Consider the following 19,353-nt stretch of genomic DNA (forward strand, 5'->3'; position numbering starts at 1 on the left):
CGACGGGGCCCAGGGGCATCTTCTGCCTCATGGGGCTGTGCCTCCTCATCGCCATGGTGATAGTGGCGGTCACTGTGGAAGAGGGGCTGCCCATGGGGCTCTACGTCGCCATGGTAATGGTGGTGGCCAGGGGCCTCTGGAGGCAGCTGTCCCTCAGCCTGCTGGGGGCGTGCCACGTCTCCGTGGCGACTGTGGGGCTGCTCCTTCTCGCCATGGTGATGTGGCTGCCCCTGGGGCTCTCCGTGGCCAGGGCCAGGGTCGTCGTGGTGATGCAGCTGCCCCTGGGCCTGCTGCAGGGGTTCCACGTCGCCGTGGCGATGGTTGCCACGGACCCCAGGGGGCTGCAGGGTGCAGAGCAGGCCCAGCAGGAGCCAGGCCGTGGGGGGGGCCATGGGGGTGCAGGACGGAGCCGAGCAGCAGTGGAGCTGCGGATGCCCCTGGCTCCTCTGAATGACGGCCCCAGCTGCCCGGCTTCCCCCCACAGCCAATGGCGGCCTGGCCCGGCCCCGGCGGGCCCTTCGCTGCCCTTATACAAGACGCCCCGTCTCCCCCCGAACAGGCTATAAATAGCCCCCCCACAGCAGCTGGGTCACTAGCTCAGGGTATGTGCTAGTGACCCAGTAGTGGGGGCAGGGCTGGGAGCCAGGACGCCTGGGTTCTCTCCCTGGCTCTCTGTGACCTGGGGTATGGAGGGGGAGAAAGGGGGCTGCAGCATTCGGGGCAGGAATGTGCTGATGGGACCCGAGGACAGTGATCGGGTTGGGGGGGTTGTCTATAAATACCCGGCTGCCCATGGCCTGGGCTCTCGCTGCAGGATGAGGGGCCAAGTCACATGTCACATTCCCAGCCATGGGCATCCAGCCAGGGGCCTGGGCCAGCCAGACTCTGAACTCCCCACACGTGACCTGTGGGGGACGGACCCCTCCTTCTCTCCCACACACCCCCCAACCACTAGCCGCTACTCTCCTCCCAGAGCCAGGGAGAGAACCCACGAGTCCTGGCTCCCAGCCCTTCCCACCCTCAAACTGTTCTAGCCACTAGACCCCACTCCCCTTCCGAGCCAGGGCAGAACCCAGGAGTCCGGGCTCCTGACCCATCTGTTATGAAGCTCCTATGCAGGCGATGCAGCTGCTGGGGTAGGGAGACTTTAGGGGCCCCCATAGGCAGCCCTGCCCCATAAATGCAATGTCCTGAGGTGGGAGGGGCCCAACTTTGAGGGGACACACTAATGCAAATCACCCTCACACTGGGGAGAGGTAAACAGGGGTTTGGTGCCTGGGAGAGTGAGGGGGGAGCAGAAGGGGGGCTTCCATATCCCCTGGTGGGGCATAGCTCAGAGTCGTCCCCCCGCCCCCAGCCAGTTCCCTCCCTGCCCCTCCCAGGCTGTATAAAGGGTGTAGTGTGGATACACCTGCTGTTTGCTCAGGGTGTCGTGGCTGTGAACTCTGCTCCAGGGTGGGGACCCCCTCCAAGGAGGCATGAGCCAGCCCTGCCCCTGTGCAGGGGCGGGGGGCTCCAGATTGAATAACACACACCCCCAATCTCCCTAGGGAGCTGAGATCAGAATCCAGCCCTGACCCCATTGCAAACAGGAGTGACTCCGGATCGACCCCGGTGGAGCTGAGATCAGAATCTGACCCAACTGTAGTCAGTGATGACTCCAGATTGACTGGGGATGGCCTGGCAGCAGGGTGTTTCCTGCCCCCCTGACATGTGGGTGTCTCGGAGCCAGTCAGGCTGGTTTCTGACTGGGTGGGGCCACAGTGCCGGAGAGGGTTGGACTCACCTTTGCCAGGTGAGACGCTGGGTTCCCAGGGCTCCAGGGCCCTGCTCAGCCAGACGCTGCGGGCACCGGGTCGGACAGCCCCAGCCTAGCCTGGCACCATGGCCAGCATCAAACAGCGAGATCAGGTATGGGGCCCCCTGCCCCGGGGCTAGGGCGGGCACCAGCCAGGGGGTGCAGGGCAGGCAGCATGGGGCATCCAGACACCGAGCTTCCTGGGGGTAGGGTGCACCTGTGGGGGAAGGAGACAGCCCCACTTCTCCAGGGTGGAGGAGACTCTCAGGGGTTTAGGGGGTTCTGAGGGTCCCCTCTCCAAGTTGGGGGGCTCTGGAGGTTAGGGGAGCACTGGAGGTTGGGGGGCTTTGAGAGTCCCCTCTCTGGGGTGTGGAGGGCCTCTGAGTGGCCCCTCTCTAGGGAGGCTCTAGGGGAGCTCTGAGGATCCCCTCTCCAGGATTGGGGGGCTTTGGGGGGTCTGAGGGTCCCCTCACCAGGACTGGGGGGCTCTGGAGATTGGGGGTTCTGGGGATTGGGACTTGGAGGGTTCCCCTTTCTCAGACCCTGATCTGGCTCCTCCTCCACCACCACCATCACCCCTACTCCAGGCCTGGATCCCCAAACGCTTCAAGAAGAAAACCTGCACGACCTACGTTGAGGATCCACGGGACACGGGGTGAGTGGGGTCCCCCCCCATCGGGGATGCCCTGAGGCTGCTCCCCCAGTGGCCAGGGATCAGCCAGCTGCCCCTCCCCCCAACACCCCAGGTGTCTCATCACAGGCAGCAGCCCCCCTGTGACCCTCTGCCCCACAGTGACCCCTTCCTCCCCCCAGTGTCCCAGTGACACTGTCCCTGTCCCCCAGCACCCCTGGTTCTCCCAGTGACCCCCTGTCACGGAGTCTGGCCCTGCACCCCTCTTCCTGGGACCCACAGTGACTTTTATCCAGCCAGTAAAACAGAAGGTTTATTGGACAACAGGAACACAGGTTACAGCAGAGCTTGCAGGCACAGTCCGGACCCCTCCACTGAGTCCTTCTGGGGGTTCAGGGTGCTTGGATCCCAGCTAGGATTCCCTGAATTCCTCCCCATAGCCCAAACCCAAACTGTCCTGCCTCTCCTCCTCTGGCCCAAAAACCCTTTTGTTCCCCTCTCCTCCGCCCAGGTGCTCCCCCCTCCCCCCTGCCGGGTTCGGATTACACCCTGACTACCTGTCCGCCACCTACAGACATCCCCTGCTTTCCCGTTCCCCACACACACAGCCCCTACTCCATCACACCCCCCAACACCCCTATGACCCTGTCTCCTCCCCAGTCCCTCCAGTGCAGCCCCCGGTGACCCCTCTGCACCACAGCGACCCCCTGCTTCCCCCAGTGTCCCAGTGACCCTGTCCTCCAACACCCCTGGTTCTCCCAGTGCCTCCCCCAGCACCTCTATGACCCTGTCTCCTCCCCAGTCCCTCCACTGCAGCCCCCGGTGACCCCTCTGCCCCACAGCGACCCCCTGCTTCCCCCAGTGTCCCAGTCCCTTGCCCCCTGCATCCCCTCTTCCAGTGCCACCCCTCAGCCCCCCATGACCCCCATCTCCTCCCCAGTGCCCCCCCTCAGTGCCAGTGTGGGAGCCCCCGGGCCGAGCACGTCTCTGTGGCCGTGGAAGACGCCTTCGGGACGGCCATCGTCAGCAAATGGGACTCAGACCAGCACACTACAGAGGGGCCCACGGACGCCTTCGGGGAGCTGGAGTTCGTGGGGGCTGGTGGCAAACCCAGCAAGGTGAGGGGCTGCAGGTCGGGAGTGAGGGGCACCAGTAGGGCTGGGGAGTGGGAGGGGCTGGCTGGTGGCTGCGAGTCAGGAGTGAGGGGAGCTGGTGGAGCTGGGGGGTGGAAGGGGCTGGCTGGGGGCTGTGGGTCAGGAGTGAGCGGCACCACCTGACCTGTTCCTCACTTGCCCCCGGCCAGTTCATCCGCCTGTCAGACTCCTCAGACCCTGCGCTCGCCTACAAGTTGGTGACCGAACACTGGAAAATCTCACCTCCCAACCTGGTAGTGTCAGTCGTTGGGGGCGACGGGGAGGCCCCCGTCCGGGCCTGGCTCCGGGACCTGCTGCGTAAGGGGCTGGTGAAGGCAGCACAAAGCACAGGTGGGCCCCCCTCCCTCTCCTGGGCTGAGCAGTGGTGGAAAGCTCTGGTGCAATGCACTCACATGTGCAAACGCTGGCATGCTCTGTGCAAACGCCAGTGTGCTTCATGCAAACACTACTGTGTGTGTGTGCAAATGCTGGTGCTTTCTATGCAAATGCCACTGTGCTCCGTTCAAACACTGCCATACTCCGTGCAAATGCCAGTGCACTGCGTGAAAATGCCGCCATGCTCCATGCAAACACCGGCGTACTCCATGCAAATGTCGCCATGCTCTGTGCAAATGCCGGTGCGCTCTGTGCTCTCGCACGTGTGGGTGCAAAAGGACCTGCCCTGGCCCACTGGAGGGGAAGCCCTGCCCCGTGCACGTGCAAATGAGCTGGTGCCCAGACTGCACTCCCAGTGAGCCTCTGCCGCGCACATGCGCTGCCCTGTGCTGACACCCATGCACAGATCCACTCTCGGCGGTTAAGTGCGACTTTGCACCCCCAGATGTGGCCACACACCCCCCAGGCCTGAGGGATGGGTCAAGTCTGTGCCCATGTCCCATTCAGGCTCAGGGTGTGACACGGGGGAAGGGGAGATGGAGGTACAGGGGGTTGGGAGGACACTGGGAGGGGTGTGTTACACTCTCAGCCTGTGCCACGGTCCGTGCCCCCCCTAGGTGCGTGGATCATGACCGGGGGGCTGCAGGCCGGGATTGGGCAATATGTTGGGGAGGCCGTCCGGGACCACAGCACAGCCAGCACCAGCCCCTGCGCCCGCGTGGTGGCCATGGGGATTGCTCCCTGGGGCGTCGTCGCCAACCGCGAGGCTCTCGTCAACCCCAAGGTACGGGCGGCGGGGGGGATCCTGGCGGCGGGGTGGTGTCTCTCTGGAGGCAGCGCATGGGCCGCTGGGGGCTCTCCTGGAGGGGGTGGGGGGCACCAGTCTGGGTACCAGGAGGGGTCTCTGTGGGGGCTGGGCTGGGGGTTGGGGGAGAAGATCAAGCTGGGGTGTTTCTCAGGGGGGTCCAGCCGGTCACCAGACCCCCCTCACCTGCTCTCCCCCTCCAGGGCTCGTTCCCTGCCCGCTATGCCCGGGTGTCCGCCGCGGACACCGCCCGCCCCCTGGACAGTAACCACTCGCTCTTCTTCCTGGTGGACGACGGCTCTCGGGGGCACTCGGGGGGCGAGAGCCGCTTCCGTGCCCACCTGGAGAAACACATCGCCCAGCAGAGGGTGGGGGCCGGTGGTGAGTACCCCAGCCTGGTTACCCCCAGCCCGGTTACCACAATCACACACCCCCAGCCTGGTTATCCCGGTCAAACACCCCTGGCCTGGTTATCCTGCCACACTCCCAGCTTGGTTACCATGGTCACACACCCCTGGCTAGGTTACCCCCCAGCCAGGTTACCATGGTTACCCCCTGGCCTGGTTACCATGGTTACCCTATGTCATGAAATGTGGGGGAGTCAGGGCCCTGCACCCCCGCTTCCTGCCATTCACCGTGACTCTGAGCCAGCTGAAGGTTTATGAGCCGACAGGAACACAGCCCAAAACAGAGCCTGTGGGTACAACCAGGACCCCTCAGTCAGGTCCCTCTGGGGGAGGCAGGGAGCTTAGACCCCAGCCTTGGGTTTCCCTCTGTTCCCCCAGCCAGCTCCGAACTGAAACCCCCTCCAGCTGTGTCCCCCAGCCACCCCCCGGCTCCTCCTCCAGCCTTTGTCCAGATTCCCGGGCAGAGATGTTACAGGCTCAGGTATCGCCCCTCAAGTGAAGTCACCTCCTGAGATCCCATCCCCATGCAGACAGTCCCAGTACAACTCCTCTGCGACATCCCCAGGTCAATCCTCCCCACTCCCTGCTCCGTCACACCCTGCAGCCCAGTTACCCCAGTCACACACCCCAGCCCGGATACCCCGGTCACACACCCCGCAGCCCAGTTACCGCGGGCACACACCCCCAGCCCAGTTACCACGGGCACACACCCCCAGCCCGGTTACCATGGGCACACAGCCCAGCCCAGTTACCATGGGCACACACCCCCAGCCCGGTTACCCCAGTCACACACCCCCAGCCCGGATACCCCGGTCACACACCCCGCAGCCCAGTTACCGCGGGCACACACCCCCAGCCCGGTTACCGCGGGCACACACCCCCAGCCCTGTTACCATGGGCACACAGCCCAGCCCAGTTACCATGGGGACACACCCCCAGCCCGATTACCATGGGCACACAGCCCAGCCCAGTTACCACGGGCACACACCCCTAGCCCGGTTACCCCGGTCACACACCCCCAGCCCGGTTACCGCGGTGACACCCCCCCAGCCCGGTTACCATGGGCACACAGCCCAGCCCAGTTACCATGGTCACACACCCCCAGCCCAGTTACCGCGGTGACACCCCCCCCAGCCCGGTTACCATGGGCACACACCCCCAGCCCGGTTACCATGGGCACACAGCCCAGTCCAGTTACCATGGGCACACACCCCCAGCCCGATTACCATGGGCACACACCCCCAGCCCGGTTACCATGGGCACACAGCCCAGTCCAGTTACCATGGGCACACACCCCCAGCCCAGTTACCACAGTGACACACCCCCAGCCCAGTTACCATGGGCACACAGCCCAGCCCAGTTACCGCGGTGACACACCCCTAGCCCGGTTACCATGGGGACACATCCCCTCAGCCCAGTTACCGTGGTCACACACCCCCAGCCCGGTTACCGCGGTGACACACCCCCAGCCCGGTTACCATGGGCACACACACCTGGCCCAGTTACTCCCCAGCCAGCTTACCCTGGTTACTCCCCGGCCTGGTTATCCCAGTTGCCCCTTGGCTCGGTTACCCCAGTTTGGTTACCACAGTTACCCTGGCCCAGTTACCCCAGTTGCCCCCAGCCCAGTTACCCCCAGCGCAGTTAGCCCAGTTACCCTGGCCTGGTTACCACAGTCACACCCATCCCGATTACCACAGTCACACACCCCCAGCCAGGTTACCACAGTTATCCTCCAGTCTGGTTACCATGTTTAGTCCTCCTCCACACCCCCCGCCTGGTTACCATGGTCACACACCCCTGGCCAGGTTACCCCCCCAGCCAGCTTACCACGGTTATCCCCCGGTCTGGTTGCCACGGCCAAACACACCGTGGCCCAGTTACCACGGTCACATTCTCCTCCCTGGTTACTACAGTTACCCCCTGGCCCAGTTACACAGTTACCCCCCAACCCCCTGGCCAGGTTACCATGGTTACCCTCCCTCGCCAGGGTTAGCATGATTTCACACACACACACATGGCGCCATGGCTACCAGAGTTACATACACACCACAGCCATGGTTACCAGGGTTAGTCGCTTTTCCTGCGCCCTTAACCACATCTCCCCCCCCCGTGTTGTTCTGGTTCCCCCTCCTCTCGCCCCCTAAGTTCTGAGTGCCCCCCCTCAGGCTGCCCCCTTCCCTTCCCCAGGACCGGTGCTAGTGTTTTTAGAGCCCTAGGCGCACCGTCATTTCGCCGCCCCCGCGCTGGACCGCGGCTCCGGTGGAGCGGACCGTCCGCAGGAATGCCTGCGGCAGCTCCACTGGAACCACGGGACCAGGAGACCTTCGGCCGGCACGACTGCGGCAGCTCCACCAGAGCCGCCTGCCGCCCCCTGCCGGCAAAATGCCACTCCCCAATAATCCTGGCGCCCTAGGCGATTGCCTAGGCTGCCTAAATGTAAGCACCGGCTCTGCCCTCCCCCGGGCAAGATACCCTGAGCTGGTCTTGGTCTCCTTCACCCAGAGAGAACCCAGGAGTCCTGGTCCCGGAGCCGAGAGGTGGGGAGAGAACCCAGGTGTCCTGGTCCCAGGGCTGAGGGGTGGAGAGAGGACCCGGGGATCCTGGCCCCGGGCCCGGCGCTCCACCCACTAGATTAGCCTGTGCTGACACACTAGTTTTTTTGGCTATTCCCTGGGGCTGCATCGTCACCCCTTCTCTGCTGCCCCCCCCCCCCCAGCACTGACACCCACCCACTCCGTCTTTCAGGAACTGGCAGCATCGAGATCCCCGTGCTAGTCATGGTCATTGGGGGCGACGCCTCCATGGTCACGGTAAGGGGGAGGTGACTGCAGGAGGGGCTGAGGGTCCGGGGAAGGGATGAGCATGGGGGGATGGAGGGGGAAGGAGGGGGATGGGGGTCAGGGTGTGGGAGAGGGACATGCGGGGGTGTTGATAGCTGTGGAGGGGGAGGGAGACACCCTGCCTCTTCACTGACCCCCCTCTCCGCCCTCCAGCGCATATGGGAGGCCGCCGAGGCGAACATCCCCTGCCTGCTGGTGGGGGGCTCCGGGGGGGCGGCCGACTGCCTGGCCCAGATCCTGCAGGACACGCAGAGGGACCAGGCAAGCCGGGTACTGATCCAGGAGAAGCTGCAGGGACGCTTCCCACTCGCTGAGGTGCCAGGCCTGGCCGAGCAGGTACCACAGCCCCCAAGGGGACCCAGGCGCCAGGGGGAGGCGGAGCTCAAGGCATTGACCCCTCAGTCCCTCTGCAAGGGGACCCAGGTGCCCGGGGGGCAGAGCTCAAGGCATTGACCACTCAGTCCCCCCACAAGGGGACCCAGGCATTCAGGATGGTTCGGAGCCTGGTGCTGTTGGGTTGCAAGGGGGTCACAGGGTGCCAGACCTGCCCCCCGCAGGTGGAGCAGATCCTGGTGCTGCGGGGAGGGGGGTGCAGGGGTTTAGGGGGGTGCAGGGGTGCCGGACCTGCCCCCCGAGGTGAAGCGGATCCTGGTGCTGCGGGGGGAGGTGCAGGGGTTCAGGGGTCACAGGGTGCCAGACCTGTCCCCTGCAGGTGGAGCAGATCCTGGTGCTGCGGGAGGGAGGTGCAGGGGTTCAGGGGGTCACAGAGTGCCAGACCTGCCCCCCGAGGTGGAGCGGATTCTGGTGCTGCAGGGAGGGGGGTGCAGGCATTTGGGGGGGTCATGGGGTGCCGGACCTGCCCCCCCAGGTGGAGCGGATTCTGGTGCTGCGGGACCTGGTCAGTGTCTATTTGGACGAGGACGGGCTGGAGGAGTTTGAGACGGTGCTGCTCAAAGCCCTGGTCAGAGGTGAGACTCCCCCAGTCCCCCATGGAGTCCCCAGCCATGCTCTTCCCCCTTGGGATCTCCCCACCCTCCCCTGCTGCTGGCCTTCTGCCCCTCGTTTCCCCCCGGATCCCCACTGAGCCCTGTGTGAACCCATTCAATCCTCATTGACACGACCTGTCTTTGGGCTGAGCCCTCCCCACCACCCCCAGGCTGCCACGGTGTGGAAACTGAGTCACACAGCTACCCCAGCAACCCCCACCTCCAGGTCCCCTAGCTGCCAGGGTGGGGAAACTGAGTCACACAGCTACCCCAGCAACCCCCGCCTCCAGGTCCCCTAGCTGCCAGGGTGGGGAAACTGAGCCACGCAGCTACCACAGCCATCCGCCCCTCTGGTTCCCCTAGCTGCCAGGGTGGGGAAACCAAGTCACACAGCTACCACAGCCATCCCCCCCTCTGGTTCCCCTAGCTGCCTGGATGGGGAAACTGAGTCACACAGCTATCACAGCCATCCCCCACCTCCTGCCTCTCCACAGGCGATCACCTGACTGGTGAGGCCACCCAGTACCTGGATGAGCTGCGTCTGGCTGTGGCCTGGAACCGCGTGGACATCGCCAGCTCCAAGCTCTTCTGTGGAGACATCCAGTGGGAGGTGGGGGGGCGGCAGGGAGGGGACCTTGCGGGAGGAGCTGGGAGTCCCAGAGGGGCAGGGGGATCCCAAAGGGAGATCTGGGAGGACCCCGGGGCAGGGGGATCCCAGAGGGAGGATCTGAGGGGCCCGGAAGGAGAAGGAGTTGGGGACCCCCGGGGGAGGAGCTGGGGAGCCCCAGGGAGCAGAGGGATGGGGGACCCCATGGGAGGAGCTGAGAGAGCAGGGGGAGGGGGCCTCGGAGGGAGGAGTTGAGGGGGGGATCCAGGAGGAGCAGGGGGAGGGGGATCCTGGGGGACGAGGGATCCCTATGGGGAGCTGAGGAGGGGATGGCGGGCAGAGGAATCACTCTGGGGGGTCAAATGTGTTTGGCGGCTCTGGGGAGGCTGTGTGCTCACAGGGCATGGTACTTAACCTGGTTCTCCCCCCCTGCCACCTAGCCCTCTCCAGCTTGAAGAACCCCCATGCTGGATCGCGCTGCTGGGGGATCCGCTTCCGGCCCCTGGTGCGTTGTTGTGGAGAACGGGCTGATCTGGGTGAGTTCTGACCTGGGAGCGTGTGCTGTCAAGCGGTACCGGGCGTCCCCGAGGCCTCGCTGTGCAATCAGTCTGGTAGCGGGCGCCAGGTGGGCTTCCAAGCCCCCAATACTACCAGCCTGCGGGAAGCTCCCCCCCACGAACTGCCCCCTGACCCAGGTGCCGTCTGCTCCAGTGAACTGCTGTGACGATGTCCTGCGACCCCTTCTACATCCAGGCTTGCACCGCCGGATCTCAAGGTGCACTGGGTATGTGGGGCCAAGGGGCAGAGATATGGGAGGGGCACAAGGCGGTCCTGATGATACATCTGGCCAAGCACATGGATGAGGGTGCATGGGAGGCTGGGGGGCTGGCCAGGGGCTGGCATCAAGGGATGGTAGGGAAGTGGTGAGGGGGTGTACACGGTGCCTGGAATGTAGGGGGCTGCCATGGGACATGGAAGGAGGGGACCGAGGGACCATGGGACACCAGGACCCCAAGGGGCTGAGTATGCATGGGTGGTGTTCTGGATCACAGAAGGCGATGCTTGGGAATTGCTTCCCTACAAAGCCAGGCAGGACTTGGGGGGGGTCCCTCTCTCTGAGCAGACTGGCTCCGGGCAAGAAGCATCACATGGCTTACCTTCCTGGAGGGATGGCATTCAGCATCCCCCTCCGCTCGTTGCACCTCCTTGCACGGTGGGGCCCGGAGGGGGCTTGGTAGGGAGCCAGAGAGTCTCTGCCCCCCCACTCAGCAGTCAGACGTGACTCTCGCCGGCCTGGTAACACGGAAAGTTTATTAGCCGACGGGTCCACAGCGTAGGCGAGCTCCGTTTAAGCACAGAAATCAGGGACTTTCAGCCAAGTCCGCTTGGAATCACCCCCCTCCGGCCCCCCGCAAACCCTCCCGCACAGCCCTCCAGCCACCCAACCGGCCAACACCCTCCATTGCCCTCTGCTTCCGGCCCAACGGTGGGCACCTGGCCGCCACCCCCTTCCTGGCTTCTCAGTTCACACAGGTGCACCCAGACAGCCTCTAGCGCCCGAGGGGCCGTCAGCAAATCACCCCCCAATTCCACCAGCTATAGTATTGGTGCAGCACACAGGAACCTGAGGCACACACAGTTAGTGGTGGGACAGTAAGATCTCATCTGCTAAACATTAACAAGGATGAATTAAAACGCACTTCTCACTGGGGGGGGACTGTGTTATAGGATGCAGTGAGTTATGGGGGCACATGGGCTTATGGTAGTGTAGGTGGAACCATAAGGCAGTGATGGCCGGGATGATACCCTGATGGCTCCGGAGGTGGGTAGATGCGGTGGCTGGCAGCAGGGGTCTCCCCTATCCACAGGCTCTGACCCTCCCCCTTTCCTCCCCCCCCTCTCAGAGAAGACTCCATTGCTGGACAGGGACACCCACTTTACCCGGCAGCCAGCGCACCCGAAACCCCTGGCCGACCTCTTCATCTTGGGGCCGTGCTTGCTGAACGGGCGATGATGGTCATGTACTTGCTGGGAGATGGTGAGGAAGGCCTGGGGGGAGCCCCAGGGAGTTGTGGGGGATGGGAGGACATTCTGGGGTGAGCGGTGAGCTGAGGAGGACTCCCAGGAGGGTGAGAGCCCTGGGAAGGGGGAAACGGGGGTGGAGCGCTATGGGCTATGGATCTTGGGGGTCTCCGGGGGGTCTCTCTCTCTTCTAACCTCCTCCCTGCAGGCCCCGATTGCGTGGGGGGCACTGGTAGGGTCCACGGTCCTGCTGGAACTCTCCCACCAAGGTCAGACGCGACAGGAGCCACAGACTATGAAGGAGTCTGGGCAAGAAGTTCGAGACCCTGGCCATCAGGTGAGGGTAGGACGAGACGGCTGCAGGCGGTATGGGGGAGGGGCTGTACAGGGATGGGGTGCAGGGGTCAGTATGGGGATGGAGGTCAAGGGGCGGTACTGGGGGTGCAGGAACAGACAGGGGGCGGAGTGGCCACAGGGGTATGGAGTGCAGAGGTGTGGTCAGAGGATGGGGGTGGAGGGGGCAGTACTGGGGGTTCAGGGGCGATGGGGGTGAAGGGGGCAGCCGGGGGGGCTGTAAGGTCCCGGGGGCAATGGCGTTAAACCCCCCGTGTCCCCGCCCCCCAGGCGTGTTTGGCGAGTGCTACGGGAACAGCGAGTCTCGGGCCTCCCAGCTCCTCGTGCGTCGCTCCCGCCTCTGGGGCGGCGCCACCTGCCTGCAGCTCGCCTGGCTGGCCGAGGCCCGGTGCTTCTTCGCCCACGACGGGGTGCAGGTACGGGGAAGTGCGGGGGGGGCGAGTGCGGGGGGGTGAGCGCAACGGGACGGGGAAGAATTGGAGGGGAAACCTGGGGGGGGGGGAGAAGTGACCCCTCTCAACACTAACCCCACCCCTGCGGCCCGCAGGCGCTGCTGACTCAGAACTGGTGGGGCGAGATGGAAGGGTCCACGCCCGTCTGGAAACTCCTCCTCACCTTCTTCTGCCCCCCCCTCATCTTCACCCACCTCATCACCTTCAGGTGGGTGCTGGGGGGCCCTGGGGAGGGGGTCAGCTATGTAAGGGGGCACTGCTGGGGGGAAGCTCGCAGCATCGGTGACCCTGGCTGGGACCCTGTTGGGGGGAAGCTCGCAGCACCGGGGACCCAAACTGTTTCCCTCTCTCCCCACCCCCACCCCCTAGGGCAATGGAGGAGGATCAGGAGCAGGAGAAGCCCCACACCCTGGAGCTAGAGAACCTGAACACTGACGGGAAATGCCCCATGGAGGAGATCCTGACGGGGTAAGCGGGGCAGCCTGTGGGGGGGAGCGAAGCATGCCCTATACATTGGATCCCATGGTGCTAAGGAATCCTGAACCTGCCCCCTCCCAGATCAGAGCCCTCTGCAAGGTCAGCCCCCCTCCATCCTGCCCCCCAGATCTAGCCCCACCCCCGCAGATCTGAATCCCTCCCCTAAATCTGTTCCACACACACACCCTATGTGCCCCCTCGTGCTAACATCTATTCCCCCTAATCTGTCTCCTGCACCCCCCCGGATGTGCCCCCCCACTGAGATCTAACCCCTCCCCTCTGCAAACCAGAGCCCCCCGCCCCATGGCAGTAACCCCCCCATGCTGAGATCTGAGCCCCCCACAAGCCAGAGCCCTCCCCCCTACAGCCAAACCCCCCATGATGGGTTCCCCCGGGACGCCACTTGGAACTGGGCTCCCTCTCCCCCTGCGCTGCTGTGACAAGCTGCAGACCCACTCCTGGTCCCACACTTCTGCCAGCACACACAAGTCGGGACACACCCAGCTGCGGCTACACACACAGGCTCCGCTGTGGCTGTCCCGGAGTCACGGGGCGACACTGTGGGACTGCTCCCCACGAAGCCAGGTAGGACTGGGGGGCCCCCTCTCTGTGAGCAGACTGGCCCCAGGCAAGAAGCTCACGCAGCTTCCACCTTCCTGGGGGGGCATTCAGCATCCCCCTCCCCCCGTGCGCTTCCCGCAGCGAGTGTGCCCGATGCGGGGGGGCCTGGGGGAGCCAGAGGGTCCTGCCCCCTAACTCCGCAGCCAGATGTGGCTCTCAGCCGGCCGGTAACAGGAACAGCCCAAAACAGAGCTTGTGGGTATAGAGACCAGGACCCCTCAGTCTGGTCCATCTTGGGGGGTGGCTCCATTTCCCTAGCCAGCTCCAAACAGACACACACACCCCAGCCCCTCCTCTGGCCTTTGTCTGTCTCCCGGGCCAGGAGGGCACTTGATCTCTTTGTTCTCCAGCCCCTTCAGTTGGCACCTTGCGGGGGGCGGGGGCCCAGGCCATCAGGAGACAAGAGACAGGGCGTCGGCCATTCCCCTGCCCTCTAGGGCTCTGCACCAATCACACCCCCTTATTCCCCCACCTAGATACTTGAGAACTGCATAGGGGAAACTGAGGCACCCACCCTATTCAGAGAAAACGTTAAGAACATTCCCACGTCACCACAACTGGGTGGCATTAGTCCCGCTGGGAGACGACACCCTTTCAGATACCTGAAAACTGCTGATCCGTCTTCTCTTTTCCAACCAACCAAACCCAGTTCTTTCAGCCTCCTTCGCAGGTCGTGTTCTCTACACCGTTAATCGTGCTTGTTGCTCTTCTCTGGGCCCTCTCCAATTTCTCCACATCTTTCTTGAAATGCGGTGCCCAGAACCGGGCCCAGTACTCCAGCTGAGGCCTGACCAGCGCAGAGCCGAGTGGAAGAATCCCTTCTCGGGTCTTGCTCACAACACACCTGTTAATGCCTCCCAGAATCACGTTGGCTTTTTTTTTTTGCAACAGTATCACACTCTTGACTCATATTTAGCTTGTGGTCCACTATAACCACTCGATCCCCTTCTGCCGTCCTCCTGCCTAGGCAGTCTCTTCCCATTCTGTGTGTGTGACACGGATTGTTCCTTCCTAAGTGGAGCACTTTGCACTTGTCTTTGTTAAACTTCATCCTGGTTACCTCAGACCATGTCTTGTCTCCCCCAAACTCCGTGACACCTGTTCTCTAGCCCGGAGCGACTCTCGGCCAGCATAACACAGGAGGTTTATTGAGCATTGAACCCAGCACAGGAAACTCTCCAGCCTCAGGCCTGGCCTCCCTCAGCCCAGCATATCCCCTACAGCCAGGAGGGCTCTGCTTGCCCCCCCGTGCAGCCCCGAGCCCCCCTGCTTCCCAGCCGGGCCTCCGAGATCCCCGGCCCCAAGCCCCCCCTCTGTCCATTGTCTTCTCTCCAGGGAAGTGGTCTCTTGTGCCTCCTCTCCTCTCCCGTCCTCACCCCTCTGGCTGGACTCCGCTGGTCAGGTCACCGGGGTCCTGTCCCCGCAGCCCATTTTCCTCCCCCTGGCCGGAACCGGCTGCGACTCCTGAGCCAGGTCTCCGGGTCACCAAGGCACCAGTCGCTGGGTTCTCCATCCTCCAGGCCGTTGGCCGGGGTCCCGAGTTCCCTCTCCAGTCCTCTGTACCCACAAACTCCCTCTCCCCTCCCCTCGTTAAACCCATAACTGAGTCCCAGCCCCTCGGCATGGAACCCACTGGAAAACCAAGGAAAAAACAAGAAAATCCCCCACTTTGTCACAACCTCACAAGACGGACCTGGCGCAAAACACATCCTCATTCCATGACCGTGGTGAATATTGGGGTGCCCGGGTGTCACCCTCCCCATGCTGAGATCTGACCCCCCCACTCTGCAACTCAGAGCCCCCTCCCCATGGCTGAACCTCCCATGCTGAGATCTGACCCTGCTCCCTGCAGGTCGGCGTCCTCGCTGAGCTCCCCCCCGCGGCCGGGCCGGGCCTGGCTCTGGCGCTGGCGCCGGTTCTGGGGGGCGCCGGTGACGGCCTTCCTGGGCAACGTGGTGATGTACCTGCTTTTCCTGCTGCTCTTCTCCTACGTGCTGCTGCTGGACTTCGCGCCCCCCCTGCCCGACGGCCCCAGCGCCTCTGAGGTCCTGCTGTACATCTGGGTCTTCACCCTGCTGTGCGAGGAGCTGCGCCAGGGCTGCTTCACTGGGCACCAGCCGCTGGCCCAGCGCGTCCGCGCCTACATGCAGGACCCCTGGAACGAGTTCGACCTGACTGCCCTGGGGCTCTTCCTGCTGGGGGCTGTCTGCCGGTGAGACCCCCGAGCACCTGGGCATGGCCCCCAGCCTCCCTTCCCCCCATGCCTGGGCATGGTGCCCACAGCCCCTGGCACCTCCAGCCGCCCGTCCCTCTGTCCACCCTGCCTGGGCACAGCCCCCAGCCGCCCGTTCCCCCATGCCTGGGCATGGCCCCCAGCTGCCCATCCCCCCCATGCCTGGGCATGGTGCCTCCAGCCCCTGGCACCTCCAGCCTCCCATCCCTCCGTCTGCCCTGCCTGGGCACGGCCCCCAGCCACCCATCCTCCCATACCCCCATACCCCTGCCTGGGCACGGCCCCCAGCCGCCTGTCCCTCCATGCCCCCGTACCTCTGCCTGGGCAGTGTGTCCCCAGCACCTGGCACCTGCAGCCTCCTGTCCCCTCGTCCCCACATACCCCTGCCTGGGCAGTGTGCTCCCAGCCCCTGGCGGTCACAGCCTCCCATCCCTCCGTCCCCCCATCCCCCATGCCTGGGCAAGGTGCCCCCAGCCCGTGGTGCCGGCAGCCTCTTGTCCCCCATCCCCCCTGCCTGGGCAAGGTGCCCCCCATCCCCTCTGCCTGGGCACGGGCACCCGCAGCCTCCCATCCCCCCATGCCCTCTGCCCGGGTACGGTGCCTCCAGGCCCCCGAGCCTCCTATCTACGCATCCCCCCTGCCCAAGCATGGTGCCCCCAGCCCCTGGCACCTGCAGCCTCCCATCCCCCCATCCGCCCTGCCTGGGCTTAGTGCCCCAAGCCCCTGGCACCTCCCATCTCCACATCCCTCTGCCCGGGCATGGTGCTGCAGCAGCCCCCCCTTTGCCCCCACCCACCAGCAATGGCTCTGTGCCCCCCCCCAGCACAGATTCACACCTCACGGCCCCAGCTGTGAGTGGGGAGCAGATTGGGGACCCCCTGACCCATCCCCCCCCCGGCCCAGAATCACCCCCCAACTGAGCTGAGGTCCCTGGCTGGGTTGGGGGAGGGGATGGGGGCAGCTCTCTGCTGTGCTGGGAGGTTGGACCCCACCCTCACCCCACTCCCCCCCCAGGATGTTCCCCAGGAGCTACGCGTCGGGGCGCACCGTGCTCTGCCTGGATTTCATGGTCTTTACCCTGCGACTCATCCACATCTTCGCTGTCAACAAGCAGCTGGGTCCCAAAATGATCATTGTGGGCAAGATGGTGAGTGGGGGTCTGGGGGGGAGGGAGGGATGAAAAAGGGGGGGCTGGGTGAGGTTTGGGGGGATTCTCGTGTGGAGGGGGGCAGGGCAGGGCTCTGACCAGGAGGGAGATGTGGGGGGTTGGGGGGGTCCCATCCCAGGGCTCATGCTCCCCCCCCAACAGATGAAGGACGTCTTCCTCTTCCTCTTCTTCCTGGCTGTCTGGCTGGTGGCCTACGGGGTGACGACCGAGGGGCTGCTGCACCCCAGTGACCAGCGCCTGGCCTGGATCTTCCGCCGCGTCTTCTACCGGCCCTATCTGCAGATCTTCGGCCAGATCCCGCTCAACGAGATCGATGGTGCGGGGCGTGGCTCCCCCCTAGCCTCGGGGTGGGGACTGTCTGGCTCAGGGGGGCAGGGAATGGGGTGCGGGGCCTGTCCCCTCTATGGGGCGCCTGCTCCCACCCAGCCCCAGGGCAGGGACTGGCTGGCTCAGGGGGGCAGGGAATGGGGTGCAGGGCCTGTCCCCTCTATGGGGTGCCGGCTCCCACCCGGCCCCATTGCAGGGACTGGCTGGCTCAGGGGGGCAGGGAATGGGGTGCGGGGCCTGTCCTCTCTATGGGGTGCCGGCTCCCACCCGGCCCCGGGGCAGGGACTGGCTGGCTCAGGGGGGCAGGAAATGGGGCAGGGGCCTGTCCCCTCTAGGGGGTGCTGGCTCCCATCCGGCCCTGGGGCAGGGACTGGCTGGCTCAGGGGGCAGAGAATGGGGTGCAGGGCCTGTCCCCTCTAGGGGGCGCTGGCTCCCACCTGGCCCCGGGTCAGGGACTGGCTGGCTCAGGGGGGCAGGGAATGGGGTGCGGGGCCTGTCCCCTCTATGGGGCGCTGGCTCCCTCCGGTCCTGGGGCAGGGACTGGCTGTCTTAGGGGGGCAGGGAATGGGGTGTGGGGCTTTTCCCCTCTAGGGGGCACCAGCTCCGATCTGGCCCCATGGCAGGGGATGGGCTGGCTCACAGACACATACCTCCCCCCCGCCCCCAGCGGCGCTGATCGCGGCGTCGAACTGCACGGACAACCCGGTGGAGATCCTGATGGAGCAGGCCGAGCCCTGCACGAACACCTATGCCAACTGGCTGGTGCTGATTCTCCTCGTCATCTTCCTCCTGGTCGCCAACATCCTGCTCCTCAACCTGCTCATCGCCATGTTCAGGTACTGCCTGGTGGGGGCCCCGTGGGGGGGCAGTGAGCTGCTAAGCGTGCAAGGGGCAGGATGCATTGGGGTACGTGGACCGTGCATTAAGATACGTGCAAGGGGTCAGGTGTATGAGTGCGTGTGGCGAGCATGGGAAGCGCTGGGCACTAGTGCGAGGAGAATGAGTGACTAGTGAGTGGTGCCAGTGTATTAGAACAGGAGGATGGATACTTGATGAGTGTGCAAGGGCCCAGTGCACAAATGAGTGTGGAGCGGGAGATGAGGAGCGTGCAAGGCCTCGGTGCAGTAGCATGTGCAGAGAGTGAGCTGATGAGCATGCAAGGTTCCAATGCACGCACATCTGCAGAGGCAGAACTGACCTGCGTGTGAAGCCCTGGAGCACTAGTGCATGCAGAAGGGGAATGGATGAGTGCGCAAGGCCCCAGTGCACTAGCACCTGATACGGGTGAGCTTGATGAGTGTGCAAGGCCTCAGTGCATGCAAAGGGTGAGCTGATGAGTGTGCAAGGCCCTAGTGCACTAGTGTGTAGAGGGTGTGCTGAGTGTGTGAGGCCCCAGTGCACTAGTGTGTGCAGAGGGCAAGCTGATGAGTGTGCAAGGGCCTGGTGGGGGTGGGGGCAGCCTTGTGTCCTTTGCCCCCCGCCCGTCTGATAGCCCCTCCCCCCGCAGTTACACCTTTGCCAAAGTGCAGGGCAACAGCGACACCTACTGGAAGTCGCAGCGTTACAGCCTGATCCTGGAGTATCACAACCGGCCGGCGCTGCCCCCCCCCTTCATCATCATCAGCCACCTGCGCCAGCTGCTGCTCCACCGGGCCCGGGGGGGCTCTGCCAAGAGCCGCCACTTCGGTGAGTGCCGGGGGGGCAGGACCAGGGGCAGTGCTCTGTGGGGCAGGGACAAGGGCTGGAGGGATAGATCTGGGAGGTCGCGCCTTGCAGGGGAGGGGCTGGACCAGGGGCAGTGCTCTGTGGGGCAGGGACAAGGGCTGGAGGGGTAGATCTGGGGGGTCGCGCCTTGCAGGGGAGGGCTCCTTGCAGGGGTCAGGGAAGGGTCAGAGCAGTAGTGCGAGGGGTGGGGAGCAGGAAGCAGGGCCGGGGGTCACCAAGTTGATATGGGGCTGGACTTGGCCGCCGCACCTCGGGCCTGCTGGCCCCCGTCTGCTTTTCACATGTCTGCCTTCCCACCCCCGCCCTCGGCCACGGACGCCTGGGTCCCCAGCTCGGGACCTGTCCCCGGAGCAGGACACCCAGCTGCT

At 64.6% G+C, this 19,353-nt stretch overlaps 1 protein-coding gene across 1 annotated transcript in view; it reads left to right on the forward strand.

Moving 5' to 3' along the window:
• The first annotated feature begins 1,830 nt into the window (after positions 1–1,830).
• The window catches only part of TRPM4 (transient receptor potential cation channel subfamily M member 4), a 19,286-nt gene continuing 1,763 nt past the window's right edge, over positions 1,831–19,353 (forward strand). The window contains exons 1-20 of the mRNA XM_075071274.1: positions 1,831–1,911; positions 2,386–2,453; positions 3,370–3,547; positions 3,733–3,913; positions 4,576–4,742; positions 4,967–5,144; positions 7,919–7,983; positions 8,167–8,349; positions 8,882–8,981; positions 9,494–9,609; positions 11,837–11,897; positions 12,253–12,398; positions 12,530–12,646; positions 12,817–12,902; positions 15,385–15,744; positions 16,780–16,912; positions 17,075–17,249; positions 17,928–18,096; positions 18,768–18,946; positions 19,317–19,348. Of these exons, the coding sequence (XP_074927375.1) occupies positions 1,885–1,911; positions 2,386–2,453; positions 3,370–3,547; positions 3,733–3,913; positions 4,576–4,742; positions 4,967–5,144; positions 7,919–7,983; positions 8,167–8,349; positions 8,882–8,981; positions 9,494–9,609; positions 11,837–11,897; positions 12,253–12,398; positions 12,530–12,646; positions 12,817–12,902; positions 15,385–15,744; positions 16,780–16,912; positions 17,075–17,249; positions 17,928–18,096; positions 18,768–18,946; positions 19,317–19,348 (2,721 nt within the window). The 5' untranslated portion in view covers positions 1,831–1,884. The remainder of the gene's footprint in view (positions 1,912–2,385; positions 2,454–3,369; positions 3,548–3,732; positions 3,914–4,575; positions 4,743–4,966; positions 5,145–7,918; positions 7,984–8,166; positions 8,350–8,881; positions 8,982–9,493; positions 9,610–11,836; positions 11,898–12,252; positions 12,399–12,529; positions 12,647–12,816; positions 12,903–15,384; positions 15,745–16,779; positions 16,913–17,074; positions 17,250–17,927; positions 18,097–18,767; positions 18,947–19,316; positions 19,349–19,353) is intronic.

This window comes from Chelonoidis abingdonii, chromosome 11, assembly GCF_003597395.2.
Source record: "Chelonoidis abingdonii isolate Lonesome George chromosome 11, CheloAbing_2.0, whole genome shotgun sequence".
Lineage (NCBI taxonomy): Eukaryota > Metazoa > Chordata > Testudines > Testudinidae > Chelonoidis > Chelonoidis abingdonii.